Here is a 27400-nt window from a genome sequence, read left to right as displayed (position 1 = left end):
AAAATATAGACATGTCTGGGTGGAACGTAAGGTGCTTAGGCCTACTCAGTTCCTTCACTAGTAGTAGGCTCTAGTGACTAGCCACACAAGAACTTTCTCATTAATGCAGGCTTCCCTATACCCCTCATCACTTTTCACCTTGCACTTACACACACAACACCCTTCACTAGCACTCTACTGTGCTAATATGGGCAAATCACATAACCTTTCTGTGTCTTAGATTTCCTCCATCTTTAAAACTAGAATGATGATGCCTACCTCATATTGTAGCGCTTTCAGGCTAAATGAATGCAAAGAGCTTTGAGAGTCACAGATTGTAGGTGCTATAGAAGTACAAAGTAGTGTTGTTGTCATTAGCTTCATTATCATCAAGCTTTGTTGTTTCACTTATCTGGTGTGGGTGTGTGTGTAACAGAGTTTTGATAGGCAGACAGAATATGTTTTTACACACATATAGTCTTAAGTGTGATATCACTGAAAGGCCTCATGAATGGCATGTTTCAAGAAGGTATTAGAATGAAGAGAAGGTGCTCAACTTCTGCATTTGAGGTAGGATGTTGCTTCAGGCATAACAGAGCAGTGTGGAAATAGGCACAATTGAGAGAGTGGGAAGAGATGGAGAGCGCAATTAAACTTGTATGGAGCCAAACTATGGGTTTGAGAGGGAAAGTAAGAGGAAATGAGATTAGACATACAAGCCAGAGCAGATTTGTGTAGAACCTTAAATGTCTGGACTAGAAGCTTTAAGTTTAATGCTGATGATGAAGAGGAACCAGGTCACAATGGTCCAAGTGCTGGAAGAGAAAAATAATTTTTGTAGCAAAATTTCAAAGATACCGAAGCAAAGCAAGATAAGATGCAGGGAGGTCAGAGGAAGGCAGTCACCGTTCCCAAGGTGAGAGAGAATCAAAACACAAATGAGGGTTGTAAAGGTCAGATGGAGTGGAAAAGATAGATTTGAGAAATATTCAGAGCCAGCGGGATTCAGCTGGATACGTGGGAAAGAAGGAAGAAGTGTTTCTAAAAACATATAGGTTTCTACTCTCTTGTACAAGACGATTCACAAAGTAAATGAAAATATCCATTCCTTCCTATGTATTTGTACAGTGCAATATCTCCTAAGGTGTGAGAAGTATTTTGGGGTCTGAACAAAAATAAGAAATTCTAAGCTTGCTGCTTAACTTTAATGTCTTCTCTTAACACAAACATAAATCCTATTTTATATCTACAAAGAATATGTTTGCTACAGTTAAAAACAATAAAACTATAGAGCCTCAATTGAGGAACCTTATTTGTCAGAGTTCTAAATAAACTGTGCAATACTGTAATATCTTATTTACAGAGATGAAAGTTCAGCCTTTGAGACAATGAGTAATTCAGTTTCAGAAGGAAAAAATTCTGTAGGGATGACTGCAAATGCATTATGGCACTTGATGTGGTTGTTTTTTCTTATATAGTGCATTTAGCTGGTAGTGTTGCAGAGCTATAACTCCAGAATTTTCCTCCAGGATGTACACCATACATTCATAATATAACATAATAACTCTCTAATCACAAAGACAGGACTTATAAAGCCTAGCTACAACAGCAACTTCTTCAATACAATACCAGTGCACTGTTCAGCAAAAAAAAAAAAAAATCTCTGATGGACTCATTTTTTTATTATTATTTATTTTTGCCGTGGCATCCAAAAGGTGCTAGGTGCTGTACAGATACAATGAAAGACAGAATCCCTGCTCCAAACAGTGTTATTTCTATTGGAAGGAAAAAATGTGTTGTGCTTAAATCACTCGATTGGGTCTCAGAAAGTATGGGGTCAATTTCCCAGTTCAACCACCTGTGTGACCTTGGGCAATTCACTTAGGGCAAACTTTTCAAAAGCATCTCAGTGATTTAGGAGCCTAAGTCTGATTTTCAAAAGTGTCTTGGGCACTTAGGACTCGAAGTCCCACAATTGAAAAAGGTTACCCATTATCCCTCTGTGCCTCAGTAAAATAGGGCTACTCTGTAAAATTGAAATAATAATACTTCCTATCTTTGTCTGCCTTTTTATTTAGACTGGTAGATTCTTTGGGTCAGGAATGTCTTTTACTCTGGGTATGTACAGTGCCTTGCACAATGGGGCCCTGATCTCAGCTGGGACCTCTCAGCTCTACTGTAATACTATAATTAATAAGAAATGGGAAAGAGGTTAGCTATGTAAACAAAGACTATCACGAGGTTATTTTACTTGTTTGTTTATAACAAGCTGCCTTTGTCTAGAGCAGGGGTCTCAAACACGCGGGCTGCGGGCCACGGGCCATTTTCTGCAGCCCGCCAGCTCCCTGCCTGCCTGTGCTGCCCCCGCGTCGCTCCAGGAAGTGGCCTGCCCCTCGTGCACACTGGGCCGGAGCCGCCCCCCAAACCCCTCCTGCAGCCAAACCCCCTGCCCTGAGCCCCCTGCTGCACCCTGCACCCCTCCTGCACCCCCTCACAGGGCCTCACGGAAGGGGTGGAGTGGAGGCGGGGCCGGGCAGCGGAGTGGGGTGGTCAGTGGTGCGGCCTTCGGGCCAATGTACTTGTCCTCATGTGGCCCTCGTGGTCATTTGAGTTTGAGACCCCTGGTCTAGAGAGATTTGCATAGCGTTTTGTCCCCAAATAAACTAAATACAGAGTCCTTAGAGTCAAAGGTGAGCTTAAGGAAAATGGTATCCAGAGATACAAGCTAGCCCAAGAAACCCATTAGCGCATAACCATGTGACAAACCCAGAGGCAACTCCAAAGGTCCTATGCTACTGCCTGTGGAGTCTGCCAAGGAATCAGATGCTGTCGCTAGAAAAATATCTTCCACAGCTCTGCATCTGCAATCTGCATTCCTTCCGTCGAAAAAGAGGAGGAAAGGCGCATCTATAATTGCTTACACTGATTATTTGATTAAAAAAATCTCAGCGCTTGAAAAAGCAAAGCATTTTTTTGTGTGAAAACATCTCCTAAAAAGAAAGAGAGAAATATGTTTTATTTTAAAAGTACATGTTTTCTTTCATTTTACAGTCCATTTGCACAGATGTTACCTATTAGAACTGTAGATACTATAAATGTGTGTGTTTATATAGTAAGTTAAATATGAGTTAAATATGGTTGTACAGGTGTAAGTGAGAGCAGAATATGGCCCACACTATTTGTACTCTTATAAAACGCACAAGGGATGTAAATGAACAACATTTCGATTCATTAACATATTATTTATTACATTTAGCTCAGAAAATCCCACTAAACCTAAAAATTTGGTTGTGGCTTCACTGAAATACAATTTTAAAATATAAAGTACCAACAAGTAAAGGACTTCACTTTAACTCATATGCTTATTATATACAGTAACCAATGAGTATTTGACTTTAATTAGGTGTATAACTGAAGTGGCACTGATTGCAGCACATATATAGAAAGGTGGAGTTGCAGTTAGGAAAAATTTTTAAAATGATAAATGTTAAAACAATAGGTAAGAGCATACTTCAAAGGTTTAATTTGTCTAAAACCTATCAATTTCCTATATCACAGCCATATGCTTCCTTTTAAAAAATATTTCCTTGATTTTCTTTCTTTTGCTGTTTTTGTGGGGAGTTAACCCTACCTACCCCTTTTAATATCTACAGTGGGGACTGAGAGATAGGACCATTCTGATTTTACAGATCCAGCACTGCACAAAGAGTTTGCATGGTGTAGTATATAACTTACTGCTACACCACTTTTCACAATACTGCGCCAAACACCTTTGAAAAAAGGCCTTTAGGTGAAACACAAGCCGACAGCCAATGAATTATTGTGACTAATGTCATCATAACAAAGGCTGTTGCGCAGATTATTAATGAGTTTGCTGGCTAATGTGCTTGCAAATTTATTACAGCCTGCCATTTGCAAACAAACTAACTGCCTTTGTGAGAATACAAATGATACATTTCATGTTCATGGATGGAATCTGCTCCTATGTTTCTATTTGTGCACCTTCTCTGAACACAACAGTTTACTGAAGTCTCAATTGGAAAAATTGCCATCTACTGGATTAAGAGGTTAATGAACACTAGTTATTCATATTCATGCACTTTTTTCTTTTCTATAGATACCAGTAGGGTTGGGTGTGTTTTAATCTTTGTGACTGCTACTCAACATATGGCATAGGAACAGTCTCCTATGGTTCTCAAAGTTATTCAATGCATGGATTCTTAGGAGAACATATAAATCTAATTTACTATTTCCATCAAGCTGCAATGCAACATGTACTTAGACCTCACTACCATTCCACCAGCTTTTTTTACCGACTACATTCCCTTTACTACTCTGAACAAAAAATACCCTCAGAGCTTCCAAACCCCTGCTGCGGACAATGGTCAACCTGTATTAAATTAAAACAAAAATGTAAATATTTTAGATATTGTAGTTTCTATTGTTTTAATACTGCAGAGTCAATGTCCCCTCATGTAAAATAACAGCTTTACTTTGTTAAAAGGACCTGACTTTAAGTGGACCATAGAATATTTAGGTCTCTTTGTAGTCCTTTGAAGGAGTTATCTTATGTTTTTATGCCCATCATAGGTCAAAGGTTCAAATCAGCACTTCTTTCTGTCACTCCTTATATATTTTACTATAATTTACAGCTCAGCAAGAGGACTCATAAAACAAAAGTGTCTATTTTACTTCAGCAACTAATTGTAGCTAATCAAAGCTTTCCAGCAAAACAACCCAGCATGAAACTCTGCATGGAAAATATGCAGAGAACAAAGCATTTTGTCAAATAACACATCTCATGATGTAAACACATAAGTCTCTTATAGGAAATTTTATCACTTCCACATTATCGGCACACAAAAGAAGCATTCTTGTCGCAGTCCTGGTGCGACTGTGGAGCCATCGTCATTGGAAACAAGAGCCTGATTAGGTTCCCACACAGATATGAATAGGCTTTCCTTTTTTAGTGTAATGCTGCCTTTCTTATTTCTTAAACAGACTGGTAATTGTGACCAGAAAGACACTGAATTGTGTTTGGACGACATTTGTTTCTTCATATTTTTTTTTTTAGCTACACAGTGACACCAATTATTCCATATGGTTGTCCTCTTCTGGAAAGTCTGAGTTAATCCACAGCTGTGAAGATGAAGAAGGACTCAGCAGGCTCAAACTCTGTCAGATCTCTTGTCTGCTAATAAAGTCCACAGCCTGCTGGACAGATGTTTAAGAGGATCTGTTAAATAAGTCAGAGACAAAGATCCTGACCTCTACTGGGGAAAATTTTATTATTCCGGAAAGGGGCATAATTGCAACACATTAACAATTAGCTGCACCCTATCTATTCTTTATGGTTTTTGATTTCTTGCCTCGGCTTTTGGAAGAAACAGACTACTGCTACTTGTTCAGAGAACCGTAATATAATGGGGCCTGATGCAAATATTAGTGACTGAATTATCACATTGCCAGGCATTCTGAAGAAATGATATAATTCTTTGTCTTTGATTCATTCTTGAATACTCTGACTCACATATTTTGTATCATTGCAATATATATGTATGGTTTCATTTGTCACAGTATGTATTTCTACTGAAAGAGCCCTAATTAATAATGCCAGCTACAGTGCATTAATTTTAAAGTTTAGTGTAATGGGAAATGTAAACTAAAGATCAAATTAGCATTTGACTAATTTTTCTTTAAATGGTATTAACATTGCTTGTATTTAAATTAAGGCAGTTACAGCAAATATACTTCTGTCCAAAAACTACAGCTGCTGTGATGGAATATAATGTGGAGTGAAACACTAGTAGGCATTCTGCAATAATATCCATTTATTTAAGTACCAATTAACTTCTGACTGTCTGTCCCTGTGCTCCTCACCACGGCATGGCAGAGCATAGGCACCAAAGCCCACTCTGATTATACTGGTGTAAATTTAGAGTAACTCCACTGAATTCAAATGTAATTGCAGCAGTGTAACTGAGAGCTGAATTTGCCTCCAGGCATGTGTGCACCAAGGTGCTCTTAAGATCATTTCCATTTTGTTGGGGTTTCTATTGTACATCTTATTCTTTTGACCTCTTCCTGCTTTGAAGGAATGCTGCAGAAACTGCCCTACATGCATAAGTACAGAGAGCTCTCACTTGAGCATCATTTCTGGGACTTAAACTCCTTAAGTACCAAATGACTTTGGAATGATTATATTATGACAATTAAATACAATCTCTTAGAAACTGCCTGTTCACAACCAGTTTACGGTAAACTCTGAGAGCAAAGCCAAGAAAGCGTACTTAGCGCTCATATAAACTATCAATAGCTGCCAGTGGCTAAGACAATCAACACAATTAGGCACCTGGCAGTTGCCTCCTTAATACTGTATTTGTTTCCCCTTAGGGAAGTAAAACAGTTGGTTTATTAGCTTTACTGCACCTCAACAAATTTCTAGAGTATGTCACCCCATCACCTTATAAGACTGCTTGATATATTTAATGAAACAGCATCAAAATAGCAATACAAAGATTTACTTCCTGCAAAATAAGATGTATACTTAAATGTATACTTAAAATTTAAAACAGCCGAAGTTCAAACAGCACAATTAGTGCTCTCCTACCACTCGAGAGTATAAATAATGTTGATTCTACTGAAAGAGAATAACTATTCAAGTCACAAGTGCCCAAGTCTGTGATATTTAAATCAGATTTCCCTTTTCTTCTGATGTGACTGAGTCAAAGATCTAACCTTGTAATATGTAGGTACTGCCCCTAAGGTCCCCAGAGAAAAAACTACATTTCTGCCATGTCAGGAAAGAGCAAAGGGCAGGCCAAAAGCTGACCGGGGAAACAAAGTAACAGCTAGGAAAAAAGCCTTTCTGCCCTGCCCAGACTCTGAGGAGCAATTCCCTTGTGAAGCCACTGATGGAGGGTGAGGCAAAAAAAACTCACTGACTTGCGGCTGTGTCTCACCTCATTTCACTCATTTTTTTTTTCAAACAGACTGAATGTTGCTCTGCCGAGAATATGATGCTAAGCCACTTTTCCTGTAGAGTTTTTAAACTGGGCCTCTGAGAAAGGGTTTGATACAATTCAATGACTGAAGTAATACCTTTGTCCATCTGAGCATTAAATGGCCCATTGAAATACAGCTTAGTTAGAAAGAATTTCAGTAAATGGTACTTTCTAATTTATTTTTTCCCTCTCCCAACAGATTACAGCCTGGCTCTGAAAATGCAGCTCAGCCACTTTTCGTTGCCCCTCAGGTCAGCCCTTTAGCCACTGTTAATTAAATATGACCCCCCTTACAATACTAGAGGTTAAACGAGAGCAACAAATTGTTCCTCAGTATATTACCTGATGTGCTACAAAAAGCTGTACTCTGTTTATGGGCCCTGTTTTAAATAGTCTTAACAACGAAAATAATATTAGGAGAAGAAAGACCATGCAACTGCTCTTTTCTCTGGCAGCTAGTAATCACAAAACATTAAACACCTATTTCCATGCAATACACCATGCCCATTGTGTTTAAATAACACACATCATAAAGGAAAGTGCTGCAGCAGACAGTTCAGCTTCTAGGAGCACATGCAGCACAAATTTTCAACTTGATAAAGTGACACTATAAATAATCAATGCATAAGTCAGACAGCTTCCATATCTAATATTCTTCCCTGCAGCTATTAGAAGTTTACACTTTTTGTCTCTGGGAGGCATGAACATTATTTCATGTCATGAGTCATATTTTGCTGTGTGTTCCATACAATTTGAGTATACCATGAAGTTGGAAAGTAGCTGAAATTGTCTTTTTCATCCTAATGATTTTAAATGAGAAAAGCAGGTTTTTCTGGAAGCTGTTTGTTTACTGCTTTGTACAAAGTTGACTAAAGTATCCATAGCTATTTGAATATTACATTATTTGAAAGAAAGCTTTTTAACACATGGTAATTAGTCTTGTCTCTATGAGCATGACTCTACTGTAAATACTCCTCCTTGACTATCCTTTTGTCCCAAGATTCCTTGGAAGAAAGCAACCAAGCGATAATTCAGCATTATTGCTGCTTCAGTGCACTAATCGCTTAAAGAGCAGCTAAGACCCTATGCTCACTGCCACAAGGCTCCTACAGCCTCCTGGCCTAAGGCAGGCTTTGTGACCCAGCAGCATCCAGATGTCAAGAGGAATATCCAGGTCCTAATGCAGCATGCCGTTCCTTTCCAGTATGGTCTAAACATCTGTTTCATCTGCTGCCATACAACCTGCTGAATACACTGAGACGGCAGTCTGAATTAGGGAATAGAAATAGAGTGGAACTGAAATACTGAAATTGCCCAGCTCCATGTGGGTTTCACTAAAATACCTGCAGGTAATGTAAATGCTTGGTACCCAAAAACCTGGGTTTGACTATTCACTATACCAACTGTAATAACCTGGAAAAAATCCTAGCCAAATAGTAGAGGGGGGGAAACACGAGAGAGTGAGCAAGCCTTTACATACTGTAAATTCCACAGTGGTCACCGCTTTTTCTCATAGTGAGCAAATGTCATAACTCCTTGATTAACTTGCCTTGTTAATTTTCCCTTCTTTGATGGTGTGAACAGAGCGGGGGAAAGCCAAAGGTATACACAGTATGTAAATTGGTTGTGAAGGTTATGATTACTGCTCTGTATCCAAAATACATAAAAGCTAAGGTTAACACATGCTTCTATTAGGTATTTATGATTCCTTGCAGATAATGGCTCAAGAGTTTTAAATATCACTGAGCATCTTTTTATCTAAAAGATAATAATTAAAATAGAAAGATGATCATGGGACATGACAAAAGGAACGAGCATTTTAGGTGATCTGTCTCAGCCCTTCCACTAACTCAGGGAGTTGCACAAAATGAGTGCACCACAACTAAGGTGGGTCAGAGTTTGTCTGGGGCTTACCAGGGAAGGACAGCTCTGCTTTATGGTGGGGGGAGGGAGAGGGAGAGAGGACAGAAACTGCTGTAGAAAAGGTGCTCGGTGGCCAGCTTTGAAGCAATGACTCACCCCCGCCACCCCAGGAATGTGAGGTGCAAAGGGCATAAAGGTACGAAACCTGGTTGGGGCAAGTCTCTTTGTTCCACACAGCGAGTAAGCCAGCACCCATCCTCCCTCCCCTAGTGGAGGCAAATGGCAGGATGGGTTAGGACCTGCTGTGGGCATTATGCTAGTCACTCCTTTTAAATGGGGACTGGGAAGGAATTTTTCCCGCACTACCTGAACTGGCTTCGGTGCAGTGAGGTTTTTTCGCCTTCCCCACAGCGGGTGTGAGGGAGGACCTTTCCTGGTGAGAAGAAAAGGTGGTAGGCCACATGCCGCAACTTATTTTGTAAGGTTGGGTGGATGTCCAGTGCAGGTACTCCATAGGGAAGGCAGCCAGTGACCAGATAAATGGTCAGGTAAAGGACTTAAAAGGAGGTACTGGAGAAAGGAACAGAATGGGGAAGGGGGTTGGGGACTCCCCTGATTGGTATGGCAGGGAGCCAAACCCTCCCCCGCCCCTTCTCATAGCCCTCCTTAACCCTCTTACGAGGGTGGTGGATGGTAAGGTACAAGCCAAGCCATAGGTCAGCTGGGGGACCTGGATGGAAACAAAAGGGGGGGAGTGAAGCCCCAGAGAATTGATTTGAATAAGCATGGATTAAATAAAGAGGGCCTGGTGGAAGCCCCGGAGAATTGATTTGAATAAGCATGGATTTGCCTGCACTGTACACTTTATCTGCCAGGTAGTCCCAGACACCTATATATTAAAGTTGCGGCCCAATTAAAATCCATTGCAAGTGTCTCCGGTCCTTCTTGTGGTGTACCCAGACAATGGCAATAAAGTCCTTCCTAAGCACAAAGGTTTGTATTCCTTCAAATAATGCTGTAATTACAATGCTGATTCATAGCTACGTCACAGCTCTCGTAGACTATTATTTACGTTGCACAGGGATGAACAAGATGACTTATTTCTGATTTAGGTGACCCTATCAGACAGCACAATATATCACAAAATTTGGGATGGAGCAGTCAATCTCTAAGTCCTGCAAAATCTTACATAGTAGCTCTGACACTATTGCATACAACCATTATACATTTGGTACAGTAATGTCTAAATAAATCAACAGTTCTGGTACTGTGGAACCTAGTAGTCTATAGAGCAGCTTCTGTCTCAGTACTGAGACAGAATGCTGGCTGGCAGTTGTAGCTTATTCCAGGACTTTTAGGATTTCCAGAGACTTGTTTTGTTAACCAATTAATCTAAAAAGTTGAAAACTAATTTCTACACCTTCCATGGATGCTCCATGGATGTCTTTTTTAGATTTTTTGTTTGTTTTTGTTTTTAGTGTCAATTCAACATGAGCAAAATTGCGGACAACTCCAAAGTTGGAGGGGTAGCAGACACATAGAAGAGCAGAATGAAAGTGCCCCGGGGAAATTACAGCAGTGGCAGCTGCAAACTATGAGGTGGGATTTGTGATACGCAGTAATTCTACATCCAAGGAAAGGTACCAAGGATGTACAGTAAGCTGACAAATTGATTGTAATTATGAAGCTTTGTATTTCATAATTTAATGGATTTTCATACTTTTGCCTGTAATACAAAATGTACATAGGATTGGATGATTCAGGGGATTGGTAGTGGGGTATGGTTACTAGTTTGATTCTAGCTCATGTAAGTAATGACTAAAAACTGGTATCGTCTGATGGCTATACAGTGGCCTATGTGAAATGAATTAGAAGGGACCTGAGAACTGCATTACTTTCCTAACCCAAAAGGTGAAGTTATCAAGTCAGGAGTAAAACACGTGCCTGTTATGGAGAAAGATGTGCAACTGCTGCGTGTTTCATGGATATTTCTAGACCTGCCAACCTGGCACCAAAATCAGGGAGAAAACAAAAAAAGTGCAGTAACAGACAAAAGCAATAGAAAGCTGTACATATAAAAACTGAACAGCACAAATATCTTCTGGATATATATACGTGAGGCTCTGAATCAGGTTTGGGAGAAAGGTGTAGAATACATAGCTGGCCTCTCAGAATGAGCAGATAGCACACACAACTATTGCTTACATCAATATTTCCTACAACTGTGTAGACAGAAAAAATTAGTCATTTATTTACTAATGATGCTGAGAGGCAAAACTGATATAATTAAACTTCTACAGGCTCCCATGAGAAAACAAGAAGTCACTACTCCTACAAGTGGATGAGAATCAGGGAAGAGAAAGAGTCCCAGTTAAATTACCTCACTTTTAAGCCCATGTGGTGGTGTCTCCATCTTGTGAGAAGACTCTGAAAGTCACAATTAAGAGGTATGTTTTCAAAGTGCAATTTGCAGGTTTAAGCTATATAACTTATCTACTACTGAAGAGCCACAGAGAGTTCACACTGTAGTTCACAGCCATGGCATTATTTTCACTAGCAAAACTGGAAGATGACAACTAGGGATATAATAAATATCTACTGGCTCTACTGATCAGGAGAAGCTTTATCACTCAGCTGGGGCACATCTGGGAAAAAAGTCATTCAGGTGCATCTCTAGCATCCCATTCAATTAACATATCATTAAAAAATGGTTTTGTCCCCTCTCAGCATGCTGTGTTACCTGATAAGTCAATATATTTTCAACATAGATTTAAATGCAAAAAACAGTAAAATGTCTTCTTTGTGAACCATAAAACAGCCCTAGTTAAAAGCTATTTTTAAACTTTTAAAATAATTACATTATGGGCCATTTGCAGATCTCTCATACAAATTTCTTACTGTATATTTAGAACTTACATGCACTTTCAAACAAATTATTTGTTTTAAATAATTTTAAAAATTAAGAGCAAAATGGGCCTCTACAATTACCCCTGCAATTGTGTGTGTATAAATTCCACAGTTGCACATCAAAATCAAGTAACTGTAAACCCAGTTACGAGTGTTGTGTATGAATGCATCTTTGACCTGCAAATGAAGAATTTACAAAGGCAGACTCTGTGGGGCCTGTTTCAAAATGTGGTCTGAAATTTCCTCTGTGTGTTCTCTTCAGTATTACTCTGCTATTTTTTACCCAAATTTTTCTTTCTATGAACACAGGAATTCACACACCAGCTCAGACCACTGGTCCACCTAGTCTAGTATCTTTCCTCTGACAGTGGCCAGTCAGAGGACAGTGCAAGAAATCTGGTAGTGGATAATTATGGAATAATCTGTCCACTCCAGTTAGTTAGTAGTTGGTTTACTCCCTGAAGTACATATCCCATTTTTATTCTATCTAATATAACTGAAGGTGTTCTCATTATCCACATGTGTAGTCTTTTTGTAATCCTCCCAAGCACTGATATCTTGACTCAATATCTTGTGGCAATGAGTTCCAAAGTCTAATATTACACCGTGAAAAAGTATTTCCTTTTATCCATTTTTAATTTGTTGTCTTTTGATTTCATTAATGTCCCCTTATTCTCACATTATGGGAAAGCTCAAACAGAAGAGCTCAATTTTACCTTTACTACACCATTATTCATACACCTTTCTGACATCTCTATCTAAATGTAACAGTCCAACTATGTTCAGTCTCTCCTCATATAGCAGTCTCTCTGTGTCATTTTGGTCATCCATCTATAAACACTTTCTATTTCTTCTATATCTCTTTTGAGGTGGATAACTAGAACTGCATACTGTATCACAGGTGAAAACATGCCATTGATTCACATAGTGGTATTATGATACTTCCAGTATTATTTTTATCCTATTCTTTATACTTTTTAACACCTTGTTTGCTTTTTGACCACTGCTGTACAGGTAGCAGAGGTTTTCATTATGTAGCCCAACTTTTTCCTGAGTGGTTATAGTTAATTTAGAACTCAGCAAGTTGTTCACAATTATTCCTTTCAATGAGCACCACCTTGCTTTTTTCAACATTGAATTTAATCTACCACCATATTACCAGTTCAGCTTAGCTTTGTAAGATCCCTCTGAAGTTCTTCAGTTTTCTCTGGCCTTTACTAATCTGAATAATTGTTGGTTACCTGAATATTTTCCCCCTCACTGTTCAGTCCCAATAAAACTGTAACAAAATTCTAAATATATTAAACAAATCAGATTTGAGGCTGGGACCTCAGGACACCTCACAATTAAGGTTTTTTCCCTGTTTAAAAGTGATAATTTATTTTGATTCTATTTTCTACTCTCTCTCAGCAACTATCCTCCTTTATTGCTTCCAGGAAGTTCTGCAGCTCTACCAATTCATGGTCAGTGTTCCTACTTCTAATATTCTGAAATAATATTTTGTTACTTGTTTTTATGTCTGGCTATTTGCTGTATAAATTCCACGTTAGCCCTCCTAATAGGGAAGTATTTTTAAAACATTGTATTAAGAAAACGTTACAATCAAACACTAACATACTATACTGCAATTACTTATTTAGGACCAGGTTAATATTTAAAGAAACTGGCTAAAGATTCTGGTTTGCTGGCTGGAGACCCCTCCTCTGCTGAGCATCCCAAAAAAGGGTGACAATTTCTAAATACATATCCTATTTTTGATGCTTCTCTTGTCTATGTACTTGATAGGTAAGCTTTTCTGTTCCAAGGGCTGTCTACATTTTACTATGCCGAAATTTCATAGGAGGAGGGGGTCACATTTTTTCCAATAACATGCAATTCAAAGTCTAGCACCTAACAATAAGAAGAAAATTAATGTGCTCTGTTTAAAATGCAGATGTTTTACTGGAGCATTAAGTAAGCAGGTCAAGGGATCTCTAGGAAGCCAATATTTTGTCATAAAATGAATCTCTTTAATGAATCTCTTTAATAATTTCCATCCAAAACTGTCTAATTTCTACACACAACCACCACATGTGCAAGTATGTTCCCCTTTCCCCAATCGGAGAATCTGGCAGAGGTGAGAGGAAGCAGCTAAGCAAATTCCTGGAGCATCCTAGTGGCAAGTGCCCAGTGCAGGTAATCGTTCAGTAGGGGTCTGGTTCCCTGATAAACCAGAATTGGAAGCAGATTAGGAGACGGCACCTGCTAAATTAGGTGGGGAATGGGGTTGGGGTTCCTAATGACTGGAACAGGGAGGATACAATCCTCTCTTCCTTTCCCTCTTAGCCCTCAGATAAGGGAGGACAGTGGGGTCTCAGCAATGGTACTGAGACCTAGCCAACAGAGTAGGGGGCTGATCGCATCCCTCCCCCACGTTGAATGGATTACAAAGAAGGGATGGGCTGCACTGGATGAGTTATTACAATATAATTCCCACATGTGTTACTTTATAAAGTTGTAAACCACATTTCTGATGTCTTGTCTTCCTTTCATCCTGAAGTGTATGGGACAAATCATTTAGCTTCTCTACAATACCCTTATCCTCCTGTAGTGATCCCTTTATTCCCAGGAACTCCAGCAGCCCTACCAATTCTCTCCCAAGTGATCCCTTTACTCCCAGGAAGTCCAACAGCCCTACCAATTTCACACTCCTGCTTCTAATAGTCTTAAATAATTTCTTTTTTATTTGTTTTTACATCTGCCTATTTGTAGTTCAAATGGATGTTAGCCCTCCTAATTTCCATATTACATAACACCTGTCAGCAGTTTCTGCTCCATTCTATTTGTGTCACTGGGATTGGGGTTTTGGTTTTGCGAAGGATTCCTTTTTGTCTTGAATAACTCTTTGAATGTTGCCACTTAGCCATGCTTGTTTTTTCCTTGACTTCCTGCACACTTTTTTTGTTTTGAGTTATATGCATACCTTCTGTGAATCCGGTATGGAATGCTTATGTAGCCTTCAAGCTGAGTCTATGAATGGACAGATGATTCCAATACTTCTTGTGAGACATAAACTCAAGAGTTAGTACAGTTAATATGGTTATCTAATTTTTCAGCCATGCTGATTCTAAAAACATTACTCGCCAAACAAATACACCACATCTTAGACCATCAGAATGGGAGGAACAAAAATATTCACATCTCATCATCTTAAGAGGCTTGCCCCAATGACCCTGATAACTGATTTCTAGAATATTTTCTTGTTTTCTTTTAGCTATGAATTGTCTTTTAGTTTTTGTCTAAACTGGGCTACTTGTAGGAAATGCTTCCTTTGTTTATTCAAAGACCACCCAAAGAAAACAAATGATTTTAACTTCCCAGTCTATGAAACTTTAAGAAATTTTTTCTGTCTTTTTCCATTTTTTTAAATGACTTCCTCTTCTAGATGTTACCATATTTATAACTTTTACTTCAGAGGAAAACTGAGTTATTCATATTACTACTACTCTAACAATTAGCCAGCAAGGGGATGGAGATATGGCAGAGGAATGTCTGTACATGTACAGTGCCCTACTGTATTTACTATCTCCACACAGAACTGCCTTTGTTGCATTGTTCTCCATACTTATGGATCTATAAGTACATTAAAAACGATAACCATTTGGATATGTGAACAACCTTGTACTGAAAATCCTTTTCTGCGTGTAACCTATAGTTCACATTAAAAAGTTTGCTATAAGGCTGTCAGAAATGTAATGAACTTCCAGAAATACACTTCACAGCCAATTCCCAAAAGGTATATACCATATACATGTCGAAAAAGCTTGGAGGGATGCAACTGCCAGCTCTGAGTGGGTTTCATAGCTAGCATGCTCCCCAAAGACACATCACAATTAAAATAAAGTTTTTAAAATTGTGCCAGCCCTCTCATGAAATATCATAGCACTGGTCTATAGGGGACTATTGGTCAGTGTAGCAGTAGCTTATTTGCTTCTTCTGACTGGCTTTGGAGTGGATACACACTGCTGGCATATGTCTTAATAGCCACTGAAAAACAGCTTTTAAAAGTACTTTTGCTTGTGATCAGAGGAAGCCAGTTGTTAGGCTGCATAAACTTTCTGTTCAGATTGAAACACTCAATCTTCCATGTTCACATGGGTTTGAATTTTCATCCAACCTATCCACATTAAAACAAGAGCTGCAGTAAACAGTCTGATATCCAAACTCTATACATATGCGCTTCCTGATGATGAGTGAATTTAAATATTTGTCATTTAGTCTCTTAATACTGTGCCACATCTCATTCTCCCCTCCTGCGCTCTTCTTCATAAAGAGATGAAATCTACACTGCCAAGGTGCAAAGAAATTCAAACTCACCAAAGATGGAAATTAAAGCTGGAGATCAGAAAGAATGAGAGAAAACATAGGGAGCAGGGTCAAGGGATTAAGTATCCAGCCCCAAAAAAACCCAAACTGTGCAAGGAGAAAGTGAAACAGCAACTCACTGACATCATTTTCATTGATACCCTTTCATTACCATTGATATAATTAAACTTGATAACAGAGATATTACACACACGTGCTCACGCACCCATTGAGAAAGAAGAAGAGAACATGTATAAATATTCTTTTAATTTTAATTAAATTTGTCTAATTGTTGCAGGCTTGGCAAGCTTTTAATTTTATTTTTGTATTAAAGAGCTTGCTTGCTCTCTCAAAGCTGCATTAAAACCTCTCTTTCTTTCTTTTTGAGCTTTTTGCCCCACAATTTCTATGAAATAAAATAACACAACAAAAATATTTAAATGACTATTTCCACAAACCTAAATTTGCCATTCCCTTAATTTAGGCCACTACTCACAGTATCATAATAAGAAGCATTCTGTTAATATATGCCCACCCAGAGCTCAGTAGTCTTTGAGTGCTAGATAAAATCATTCTACGAGGCTAATGAAGACAGAAGCTCTGCCTGTAACAATATTAAGTTTGTTTTCTCTAGTGATTCGAAGAGGTAAGCAATCTGTCAGTAATACATTGAGTGAAATTACTTGTCTTGTAGGAATTCCCGCTGACAGTCACTCACTCACAGTGCTGACCCAAACACCTACCTGCTGACAAACAAATTACAGTGTCTACCTTTGAAAAGGTAACTGGCTGATTTTAATTTTGATTGGTCTCACTGAATCTCTTTCGTGTTTACCCAATTCCCATTCTTCGTTGGGTTAAAAAAGAAAGGAAAATCCAATGGTTTTTGCATTTGAAAAAATTATTATTGCCTACATCCGAGAATGTTATGTCAGATAAAACTGCTAAAGTGTGTCTAGCCAACATTAAGAGTGGCAGCTCTGCCAGTGACTGACTGGGTGAGTGAACACATTACCGAGACAGCATTGTAGGAATTAATTTTCTTCAATAAAGAGATTTTTAAGGCTCATATATTTCACAATCTAAACATATGTCACTGTTTCATAAACAAAATAAATGGATTAAAATAATACATTACCAATATGCTGACACATGGAGATATTTTAATTAGAAATATTTACGCTGTGTGATATTTAACTGCTATATTTGCTGAAGAGGAGCATGCATCATTTAATAAGAAGACATAAGGCAGGTATATCACTTTACATGATGTGGTAACAGAGTGGGACCAAATCACCTTCTGTCAATGCTAAGACCATCTGACCACATTAGCCTCAATAAAAAATTGCTTTAAGGTTACAACATATAGAGGAAACTTCATAAAGAGAGGCAGTCCACTAAAACAACTTTTTCATTGAAATAATAAGTCACTAAGACTCTAGTTCAAGAGAATAATATTTCTTCATAAACAGCCACATTTAACGTCTTAGCTATTTAAAGTCTATATTTACATGACTGTCGCATTACATTGGCCTCTTTCCTGCACATTCTTCTTGACTTACTTTAAGGACCAGCACTAAAATAGCTGAGGAAAGCAAATGTCAACTGTGTTCTGAAATTTATATGTGTGAGAGAATTGGTATAAGTAGAAATGTAATATATTGTTTACTGTACTGAGTGCCCTCTGTTCTCTAGAGGTCAAAAGCACTGTAACCTCAGAGTTACAGTTTCTGATTGTTCCCAGGGTTAAATACATTATCAAAATTAATGGTTCAAACCCCTCAACCTTCAGATATATGAGTATTCATGCCTCCATCTGCTGAACTGTTCAACTAAAAATAGCATTCTTTGGCCTTCACTCTACTGATATTGTGCCCCTGAGGCACACTGTGCAATGCTTCAGCAGTGCATTGGATCTGCACCCAGCGGTGTAACAAAAGGTCATTTACTTTGTCTGCAATTAGGAAGAAAGATAAAAGAGGAAGAATAGAAATAGACAAATGTGTATTTGTTTACAATTTTAAAACTCTTTCTCTTTACTTGATTATAAAACCTTCAGGCTTCCAGAACACAGCTGCAACCATAGTTAAGACTTGCCAAGGCTCATTAATGTTATAAGTGATAAACTTTGAAGGACAAATTACACAACTAGATCAGGAGAAAAAGTTATGAACCATAGGTTTTATGGAGCTCACTTTGTTTAGGAATAACTCCAGCTAACATAATTGTAATGCTTCATTACTATCAACAGTTTATCAGAAATTGTTGATAGAGTTGCGACATTTCCTTCTTTACCATATAAACTGCTTTGTAGAAATACCCAAAAATGAAAGCAGATTTTTAAACAATAAAGAACATGCTCTAACATTTTTCCTCTTTTTGGGGGGACTTTGCACAAGATTTAATGCAGTCAGGTCTGCTGGGACAGCTGAGTTGTGTGTCAACTAAGCTGATACAAGATTTCCTAGTAATAGGACTGCCAGGACTGCTGTGAAAGCTTGCACATGAGCCTACAGGAGATTTTGATTAAATGAGTGCAAACTTTTAAAAAGTAGAAAGAAAAAATCAAGGCGGCAAGAAAGAAGAGGGATTAAGATAAGGATATGAAAAGAAGCAGTGAGGAGAAATGATTTGCAAGTTTCATCACTCTCACTAATTAGAGCAACAGGCATGTGTTGTACAGATTCACCAGCAATGGTACACAACTACTATGCATACCTGCCACATGTGTATGTGGTACTGTATTTGCAAACTACCCAGCAGAAGGCAGATTTGGGTGGATTCATTCACATATGCTTGAAGCTGAAAAGGTGAACATAAACACCTTGAAATTGTGCAACACAGATTGCCATGAACACATCAGTCCAGCGCTCTGCTCGCTGTACTGACTCCCCACTGAATACACACCAGTCCCAAGTCTCCGCCATGATATTTAGAACTCTCCATAGCTACATCTACACCTGAGTTTTAAAGAGTTTTTTATTTTTTTATTTTATTTTACAATGAGATAGCTAAGGTTGTAAAAACGTAGTGTATATAGGGCAAGGTGTAGCTTTACTTCAGTGTAACTGTTCACGGTGAACCTTTTTTGCTAGTGTACGTCTGGCCCATAGGATTGGTCCTAGTTACCTGAGAGATCTCTTGTGCCCCTGAAGGTGGGTCACTTGTGGTGGCGTGTAGAGTTCAGACCTGCACACCCAGCTAGCACAGGTATAAATAATGGGGTAGACGGTGAGACACTGGGCTTGTCTTCATTACAGTTTTTGAACAGGATAAGCCACAAATGTGTGTAATCTGGAACAAGTATATGAGGAGGATCTGCACTAGCCTTTACAAATGTTTTAATTACCTTGAGTTAATTGGCAATCAATTAATCCATTGTTACAACACAGGCCTTCTGTGTGAAGTAGCTGCTATTATTATGTGATGTGGCTGGAGAGTTCAAAGGTTTACATTTATAGCAATGAAGTGCTCTGAATGCTGGTCAGAACAGAGAGCTACCTGCTGTATCTAGGAGCAGGCTCTAGTTTGTGAATGTAAAATTAAAAATAAAAGCACTTGTTTCACACAAACTCTCCTTGCACTAAACACCAGTTATTCTACATTTTGTACTTGTGCATTTGATTTTTCCTTCCTAATACAGTCCTTGTCTTTACTGAATGTTGCCTTGGTGATTTCAGACCAAGTCTCCAATTTATCAAGGTCCTTTTGAATTCTAATCCTGTCCTCCAAAATGCTACCAACCCCGCTCAGCTTGGTGTCATCTGCTAATTTTATAAACATACTCTGCATTTTCAAAGTCATTTGTGAAAATATTGAATAGTACCAAGCCAGTACCCTGTGGGACACTACTAGATATATCCTCCCAATTTGACAGTGAACCATTGATAACTACTCTTTGAGATGACAGGTTTCAGAGTAACAGCCGTGTTAGTCTGTATTCACAAAAAGAAAAGGAGTACTTGTGGCACCTTAGAGACTAACCAATTTATTTGAGCATAAGCTTTCGTGAGCTACAGCTCACTTCATTGGATGATTCATTGCATCCGATGAAGTGAGCTGTAGCTCACGAAAGCTTATGCTCAAATAAATTGGTTAGTCTCTAAGGTGCCACAAGTACTCCTTTTCTCTTTGAGATGAGTTTCTCAAACAGCTGTACGCCCACTTTATATACACCACATTTCCCAAGTTTGCTTATAAGAATGTCATGTGGAATTGTGTCAAAAACTGTCTTAAGATCAAGATAAATCATGTCTACCACTTCCTCTCTATCCTTTTGGGTTGGTTCGGCATGATTTGTTCTTGACATATCCATGTTGGCGATCATTTATCAAGTGATCATACTCTTAGGTGATTGTTTAATAAATTGTTCCAGTATCTTTCCAGGTATCCAAGTTAGGCTGACTTGTCTATAATTGCCTGGCTTCTCTTTGTTCCTGTTTTTAAAGGCTAATAATTTGGTGTGCAAATCATTTTCACATGACATTTACTTCCATATATGGTGAAAACAAATAAATGACCTAGCCAGGGACCAAACCCAGAACCCTCACTGCCCCAGCATCTGAGCAGCTTAATGCATGGAAAGGTTGAGATTACATAACTACGGAAGCTGAGAGTTAGCAATTTATGAAACAGTTGTCACCATACTGTTTGAGAGAAAAAGCAACTGAAAGAAAAAGTAAAAAGAAACAACAAAGCATATTTTTCTGACATACACAATGCCCCAGCTATAGCTCATGTAGCGTACTTAGAGGGAGAGAATCAGAGGAAAATAAAGTTGGAAAAGATCTCTGAACATATCTCCTGACAACTGGTCATATAATTAAAAAAAATTATTCATTCAGTTGACATACAACACACAGTACAAAGTCATAATGTTGTCTTTCTTTCACAGCATTCTGTTATATTTTCAGTGTGGTAAGTATATAAGGTGTTAATTCTTCTGGGCTATGCTTAAAAAATTATTTAACATTCAGACTATTATTTAGCATACAGCTGGTTAGTGGTTAGCAGTTTTCTTCTAAAGTGTTGGCTTCTGTCCCACATTTTTTTGTTCTGGCACATACCTGGAGCTGTAAAGGGCTGAGTCCAGAAGCAGCAGCAGCTGCCATTGTTGATGGAATGAACTGCACAGGGTAGTTATCACCTGTCGAGGAGAACAATGCATACAGGTTTAGACAATGAGCAGAGAATAGCAGCAGGCAAGTGCAAACATGGACCTCGCATTGCCTGTGCTCCACAACGCTGCTCTAAGCCCTACAACACTCCTCTAAGCCCAAACATCTGCAAAAACAAAAGGTTTAGCTGGGCACAGACTTGCAGTGCTACCTTGGAACTTTTTGTTACCAGATAGCTGGTAGGCAAACTGGCAAAACATAAATGTGACGCTCATGTTTTTTATTAAAAGGAGTAAATGTGCAATTCAAGCATGTACACTCTATTACATATCATAAAACATATCCGTACTTATGATAAAGTTTAATGACTTTCAAAAATACTGATTGAATTATATAATATGGTCTAGATCTTGGAGCTAGGGCCCAATCCTGAGATCTACTGAGTACCCTCTAAAGATAATGGCAGATGCAGTTGTACAGAACCTCTGGGGATCAGGCCTTACAGTTTTTGTGTTCTGTTCCCTGCTCTGTCATTTACTCAATGCGTGACAAGTTCTGGAACTTCTCTGTGACCTAAGTTTTCTCATCTCTAAAATGAGGGTGGCAATTCCTCCTCATTTCAAAGGGCTGCTGTGAGGATTAACCGGTATTGGTAAAGTGCTTTGAGATGCCCATATGAAAGGTATTTTAATCATAGCAGATTTTTTTATTGAAAAGATTATATGAAAACTTCACAGCTTGTGAACAGCACAAAAACTTAATTTCTACATAGCATTTTAGATCTCAACACAGGAAGGTGCTGATTACCCTCCATTTCTGAGAGCTTAAGGAACTCAGCATCCTTAGATAACTTAAATAATTGTTCATTTCAATTATGATTAATATGCTGAAAAATAAGATATGTTGTCTATCTGAAATGAGCGCTGCAACTTTGCGTATCATAACAGTCTATAGGAATTCCCACTTCAAGACACTGCAATGATCCCTGTCATACAGTAACATTAACATGCTTAGTTGAATGTGTTAGTCTCTAAGGAGCCACAAGGACTCCTCGTTCTTTTTGCGAATACAGACTAACACGGCTGCTACTCTGAAACCATGCTTAGTCAATGTAAAGGATGAAGGAATGCTGGCAAAGAAAATAGTTTAGCAGTGGAACTGTGGAACCTGTAATATAAAAATTAATACAGTGATGGATAAATTACACTATAACCATGATTTAATGGAGTATCACTTTGGCTCTGGCTCCTTATTTAAAGTCAGTGTTATGTACTCTCTCTAGGCTATATTTTAATAGGCTGCTCCTCTGAACATTTTTTATATTTATAATAATCACATTATTTTCAACTTTTTTTTACATTGAAAGTAGAATATAATAATGAAGACACAAAGGAAAGGCATCCAGAATAATATAGTGAGGAAATTCCAAGGGCTTTTTTTTTTTTCAAATATACATTAATACCTGAAGCCGTCACAAAGTCATTGGATTCGTTGGAATTGTTTACCACCTGAAGTGCTACTGTACTCAGCCAGCTCAGTGTAAATGTTAAGTTGTTTTCACTTTTTAACAAATTGTGAGTTTCTAATCCACAAGGTCTCTTTGCATCATATCCATAATACCTCATCAGACCATTGAGCACAGTATGTGCTTGTACACAGTCCAGTAACAATTGGCTTCTGATTGCATATGGAGCTCTGCTACAATGCATTCACTAACACTATATTGTGCTGGTATCCTATGGAGTAATGTTCAAAATATCTGATCTTATTTTTCCCCCTTCCATGAGGTTGATTTTAGTTTGCAGTGTTTTTTTTAAACAACAACTAAATTATTTTCTGATAGTACAAGACTGTCTCTTTATGTTTAAATAATTCTGCCTATCTCCTTGATATCTAAACTAAACTATCTGAATAAAGAATATCCTAATCTAAGTTAAATAATGTTTCTTTGGTAAATATCTTACCAGATTTAAAAAAACCCCACAAAGATGTTGAATTAATGATGCTTTAAATGGGGGGGAAAATAACCATTCAAGCTATCAGCATGGACTGTCTTGCAGAACATTTTGGAGGCATTCTTTCTTTAAATATCATGAATTATTCATTCCCGTTCCACACAGTAATCTCTCTCCCCCTCCCTCCACTTTTTAAGTTCAATACCAGTTGCTTTATTTGTATTAAAACATTTTCCATGTCAAACATATTTTAAAAAAAATCAAACTCTAAAAGAATTCCCTGCGGCACTCCTTTTTCACAGCTGTCATGCTTCTATGGTTTGAAATAGCTAGAATATATATATATATATATATATATATATATATAGCTTCACTGTTAATTTATTAGTTTCTCTACCACACCCTGGCTCACCTGCTGCTACAAACAGTTTTTCCCTTTTCTTGATGAAAAAATATGAATTCATATTTATGGGTTTTTTAAAAAAAATACAGTGTTGTCTCTTTCTTTGGTTCAAACTTGAGCATTTTAAAGTAATCCGTGCATGGTTAAATCCTGGTATACTGTAGTATCATTATTCTGAGAACAAAACTTAATACCTCTAGAGCTAGGGAATGCTTTGCTGACACCCAGGAGTAAATGCAGAACAAAGGTACTTTCCCTCCCCCGCACCTCAAGGAAAGCAAGCACTCAGGGCATGGACTGGTTTAAATTTTTAATTACAGAAGATACATATTTTACCCCTCTAATTTTCTCCATGCAAGAATGGATCAAGAAGCTTCTCGGTAGCTGTGTTGGCAAGAAATCAGTCAACATGTTGTAGCAATTTTTTTCAAATTTGTTTCTGGATTTGGAATGCTTGCGTGAGGACCCATTCTTTGTAGAAAGGAAGACACAACATGTTGAAACAGGTCTGCTTGAGGTACCGGTGTGTACTGGCCTTTGATAACCAGGGAGTGAGAAGAATGCCTGAAGAAGAAAATCTGAACATTCCTTTTCATTTTACAAACTGATCTCTTCAATCTTCCTGCTTTGTTGATTGTCTATTTATGTTTGGCTGCTATTGTTTGTATATAAGTTGGTGTTTACAAGCCATACAAAACTTTGCCAGACTTTTGTTTCACTGTCAGATTGGGCAACATTTCTAACTGAATAAAGGCAGGACACAGTTGGACCACATTGTTCTGCAGCTAGAACAACTAAATATCTCTTACTTAGTTTTTCTTGGATTCAGCAATAAAGCTCAATTGATCGTATTCACAAGAGGAGAGGACTTGCTTTTCAGATCAAGGTTTGGTGGCCTATGAGGCAGGAAACACAGAATGGACAAGTCTGTTAGATTCATTTTCTCCTCAGTTTTGCCACTTTTCTTTGTTTTTAACACATTTTGAAAGACATATGGCTCCACTCCATCTTGCAAGATATGCCAGATATTTACTCATTTTGGTAAATTTCCTTGAAATTCTACAGACATCTGATATGGGGTTGGAAACTGACATTTGTGCATTTTCCAATGGTAATAAAGAGTCTGGGGAGAGTTTGCAGCTACCTCTACTCATTCCATCACACTGTTTGCTATTTTGCATCAGTGTAACAAAGCTGATGCCCAGTCCTATAGTCTTTGCAGAAGATGGGAGTTTTGTTTATGTAAGGACATTAGGATTAGTCAAACTGTTAATAAAGACAATAGGCTGTGGAGATCCTATGGAGAGTCTAATCCATAAAATGGCAACAGTTGTGCTACTGTTTGGGTCAGGTATCACCAAGGCAGTGTCATATTGGGATCTTGTCCCCTCAATAAATGCAGTTGCAGTGACAAGCATTTGCCTATGGTAAAAAAGTAGAATTTGCAGGTGAAACTGTTCATCTGGCTACTATTGGTACTACTGTTAAGTCAGGTTTTATACTGAGCAACATATGTATTGGTATAGTGATTCCTGAGGCTACTGATTCATGGTTCCAACCAGGAGAAGCCAGTAGGAACCGTTAGAAGAATTTTAATGGAGTCTTATGGAATTTCCACTAGGAACAAGACTCTCATAGGTTTGTTTTAAGCACCTCTGCTACTCAAAGATGTCCAGCCATTTCACTAAGTATACAATAAGAGCGACTCATTGAGAATACACACAGTTTTAACATTTCAAACTACTGTTAACATTTTATGAAAGGACGTCTCCAACAACTGGAAACAGAACCAAAGGGTATCAATCAAAGATGTCAAGATGCCAGTCATTTAGATTAGGTAGGCATGTAATTTGAGGAAGTTATCATGTGTTTCCGACAAACTTTAAATGTTGTGGGAACTGTCTGAAGTTCAGTCTGATAACTATGGGTTTGAATCTCCCTTCACTTTCATCAGCTTTACACTAATGTATTTCCACTGATTTCAACAGTTATTCCTCATTTACCCCAGTGTAACAGAGGAGAATCAGCCAAAAGATGTTTTTGCTACTCACAGTGACCAGGAATAACAATTCCTATTTTTACATTTCTCTGTATTGCAAACATAATGAACAGCAAAGTGCTCCAGTTAGGCAGATAGAAGTCATTTCTCAATATTTCTAATCACAATTTGTATAAACTTTATGCATGAGGTATGAGTAATTGCTTTGAAATACACGACAGCACATTAGTCAAACAAATGCAAAATTAGGTTTCACAATCTACATCCCTTGATTTAGATAAACCCTAAACTACCCAAAGTTCCTAACTTTACTAGTCTATCTCATTACACCTCATACATCTGAAAAAGAACTGTTGCAACACATGTTTGTCAGAAGTCTCTATCTAGCAGAAATTATCCCTGGCCTTCTAAGCTACGTAGATTGCAAAAAATGGTAGTGCAGACAGCTAATGTATTCCCAAAGCAGATCATCTCCCACTCAGCCATAAACAGAAAGAAGGAGCATAGCTGCTTACAGAATGGCCTGACTCCTGTCTACAGTTAATCCATATCCTTGGTCTTTCCTTATCCTCCTTTCCCGCTCTCTCACAAGGGTCATGAAACCTGCAGGAGGTAATACCTTGACTCAGTGCAAGGAGAAGAAATCTCTTACACGCTGCCCAAATCAGTGGATCGGAAATAACTCATGCCTCAGGATAGGGCATTGCAAGGGTCTTAGTGACCATGTTCAATGATGCTCCAACCTGATAACATTCCTATAAGCCTGAACACATGTAACAGTCAAGCTAAATTCAATCCCTTATTCTGTGCTGGAGAAAGGGGGAGAATTGAACGGCTGTAGAAGTTCAGCACCTAAATTGCTGATCAATGCCAAGTGGTAAGTACAGTGCTTACCATTAAAAGGTCAGCATTTGTCCATCTGCTGATAGCACAGTTCTTCCGCTGTAATTAGAATGCAAAATAACCAGTGCAAAATAACTGTGTGGAGTCTCTTGGCAAATATTGGCTTTCTAAAAGCTGCCACTCTAAGCATCCACTGGAATATGGTGCAACCTCCATAGCCATGTACTTTGCTAGGCTCATCAAGCGCCTGCAGGTCAGTTGTCACAACAATTTTAGTTGCACAGCGCCCCCAAGTTTTAATTAATCCTGTATACAGTATAAATACTGAAAGAAATATGTATGAAAAATTAATTAAGTGATCTATGCAGCTGTGATTTCTCAATTAGTACTTACCATGCCGGAAAATTACATTATACCACTTTGAGCTACATAAAGGAGCATGGGACTTCATTTTTTCCCCTATGTATTTATTATTTTTGATGTGTGTTTGCTAGCATTGGCCTGGTTCATCTCCTGGAACTCCAATCTTTGGAAAGAAGGGCCATGCACCCATCCACCATGACTCCTGGCTGCATGCAGAAGGGAGTTCTTTTCCCAGCAGATTTTGGTAGGAACTGTAGCCTGTACATTTTGCAAAGCCTTCCTCAACCTTTCCAAGAGCAAGGCTTCACAACCACACAGAGCTTTGCTCTCTCCTTTGGGTTTTTCCATGAACGGACTTGATCCGGCCCAGTCTTTTATAAGAATAGCTGGTTTTTTTGGTTAAGATAGTATGGAATTTGGGGCCAAATTCACAACAGACCACACTCTTCCTTAAGCAACTAAACAAAGTATCCAGATTTTCAAAAGTGCTCCGCACTCAGTAGCTCCTGTTGTTACAAGTGGAAGCAGCTGGGAGCTGAAAACTTCTCAAAATCTGTCCCTCTGTGCTTTCCAAATGAAAAGGAGAATTAGCACAGTAAACATATCGCCTTGCCTAAATGAAA

The 27400-nt window shown here is 38.4% G+C and overlaps 1 protein-coding gene across 32 annotated transcripts in view; it reads right to left on the bottom strand.

The window, feature by feature from the left end:
• The window catches only part of SOX6 (SRY-box transcription factor 6), a 445713-nt gene that overhangs the window by 81280 nt on the left and 337033 nt on the right, over positions 1–27400 (bottom strand). For 24 of the 32 annotated variants that reach the window (XM_073347430.1, XM_073347431.1, XM_073347425.1 and 21 more), the window contains 2 exons: positions 21164–21243; positions 11232–11273 (listed from right to left, as the gene is read on the bottom strand). In XM_073347430.1, coding sequence (XP_073203531.1) covers positions 11232–11273; positions 21164–21243 — 122 coding nt within the window. The remainder of the gene's footprint in view (positions 1–11231; positions 11274–21163; positions 21244–27400) is intronic. The other 8 variants (XM_073347440.1, XM_073347416.1, XM_073347432.1 and 5 more) reach the window with 1 other exon arrangement.

The sequence above is a fragment of the Lepidochelys kempii genome, chromosome 6, assembly GCF_965140265.1.
Source record: "Lepidochelys kempii isolate rLepKem1 chromosome 6, rLepKem1.hap2, whole genome shotgun sequence".
Classification (NCBI taxonomy): Eukaryota; Metazoa; Chordata; order Testudines; family Cheloniidae; genus Lepidochelys; species Lepidochelys kempii.
Note: the sequence above shows the minus strand (reverse complement) of the source record. Positions and strands in the feature narration are given on the sequence as shown.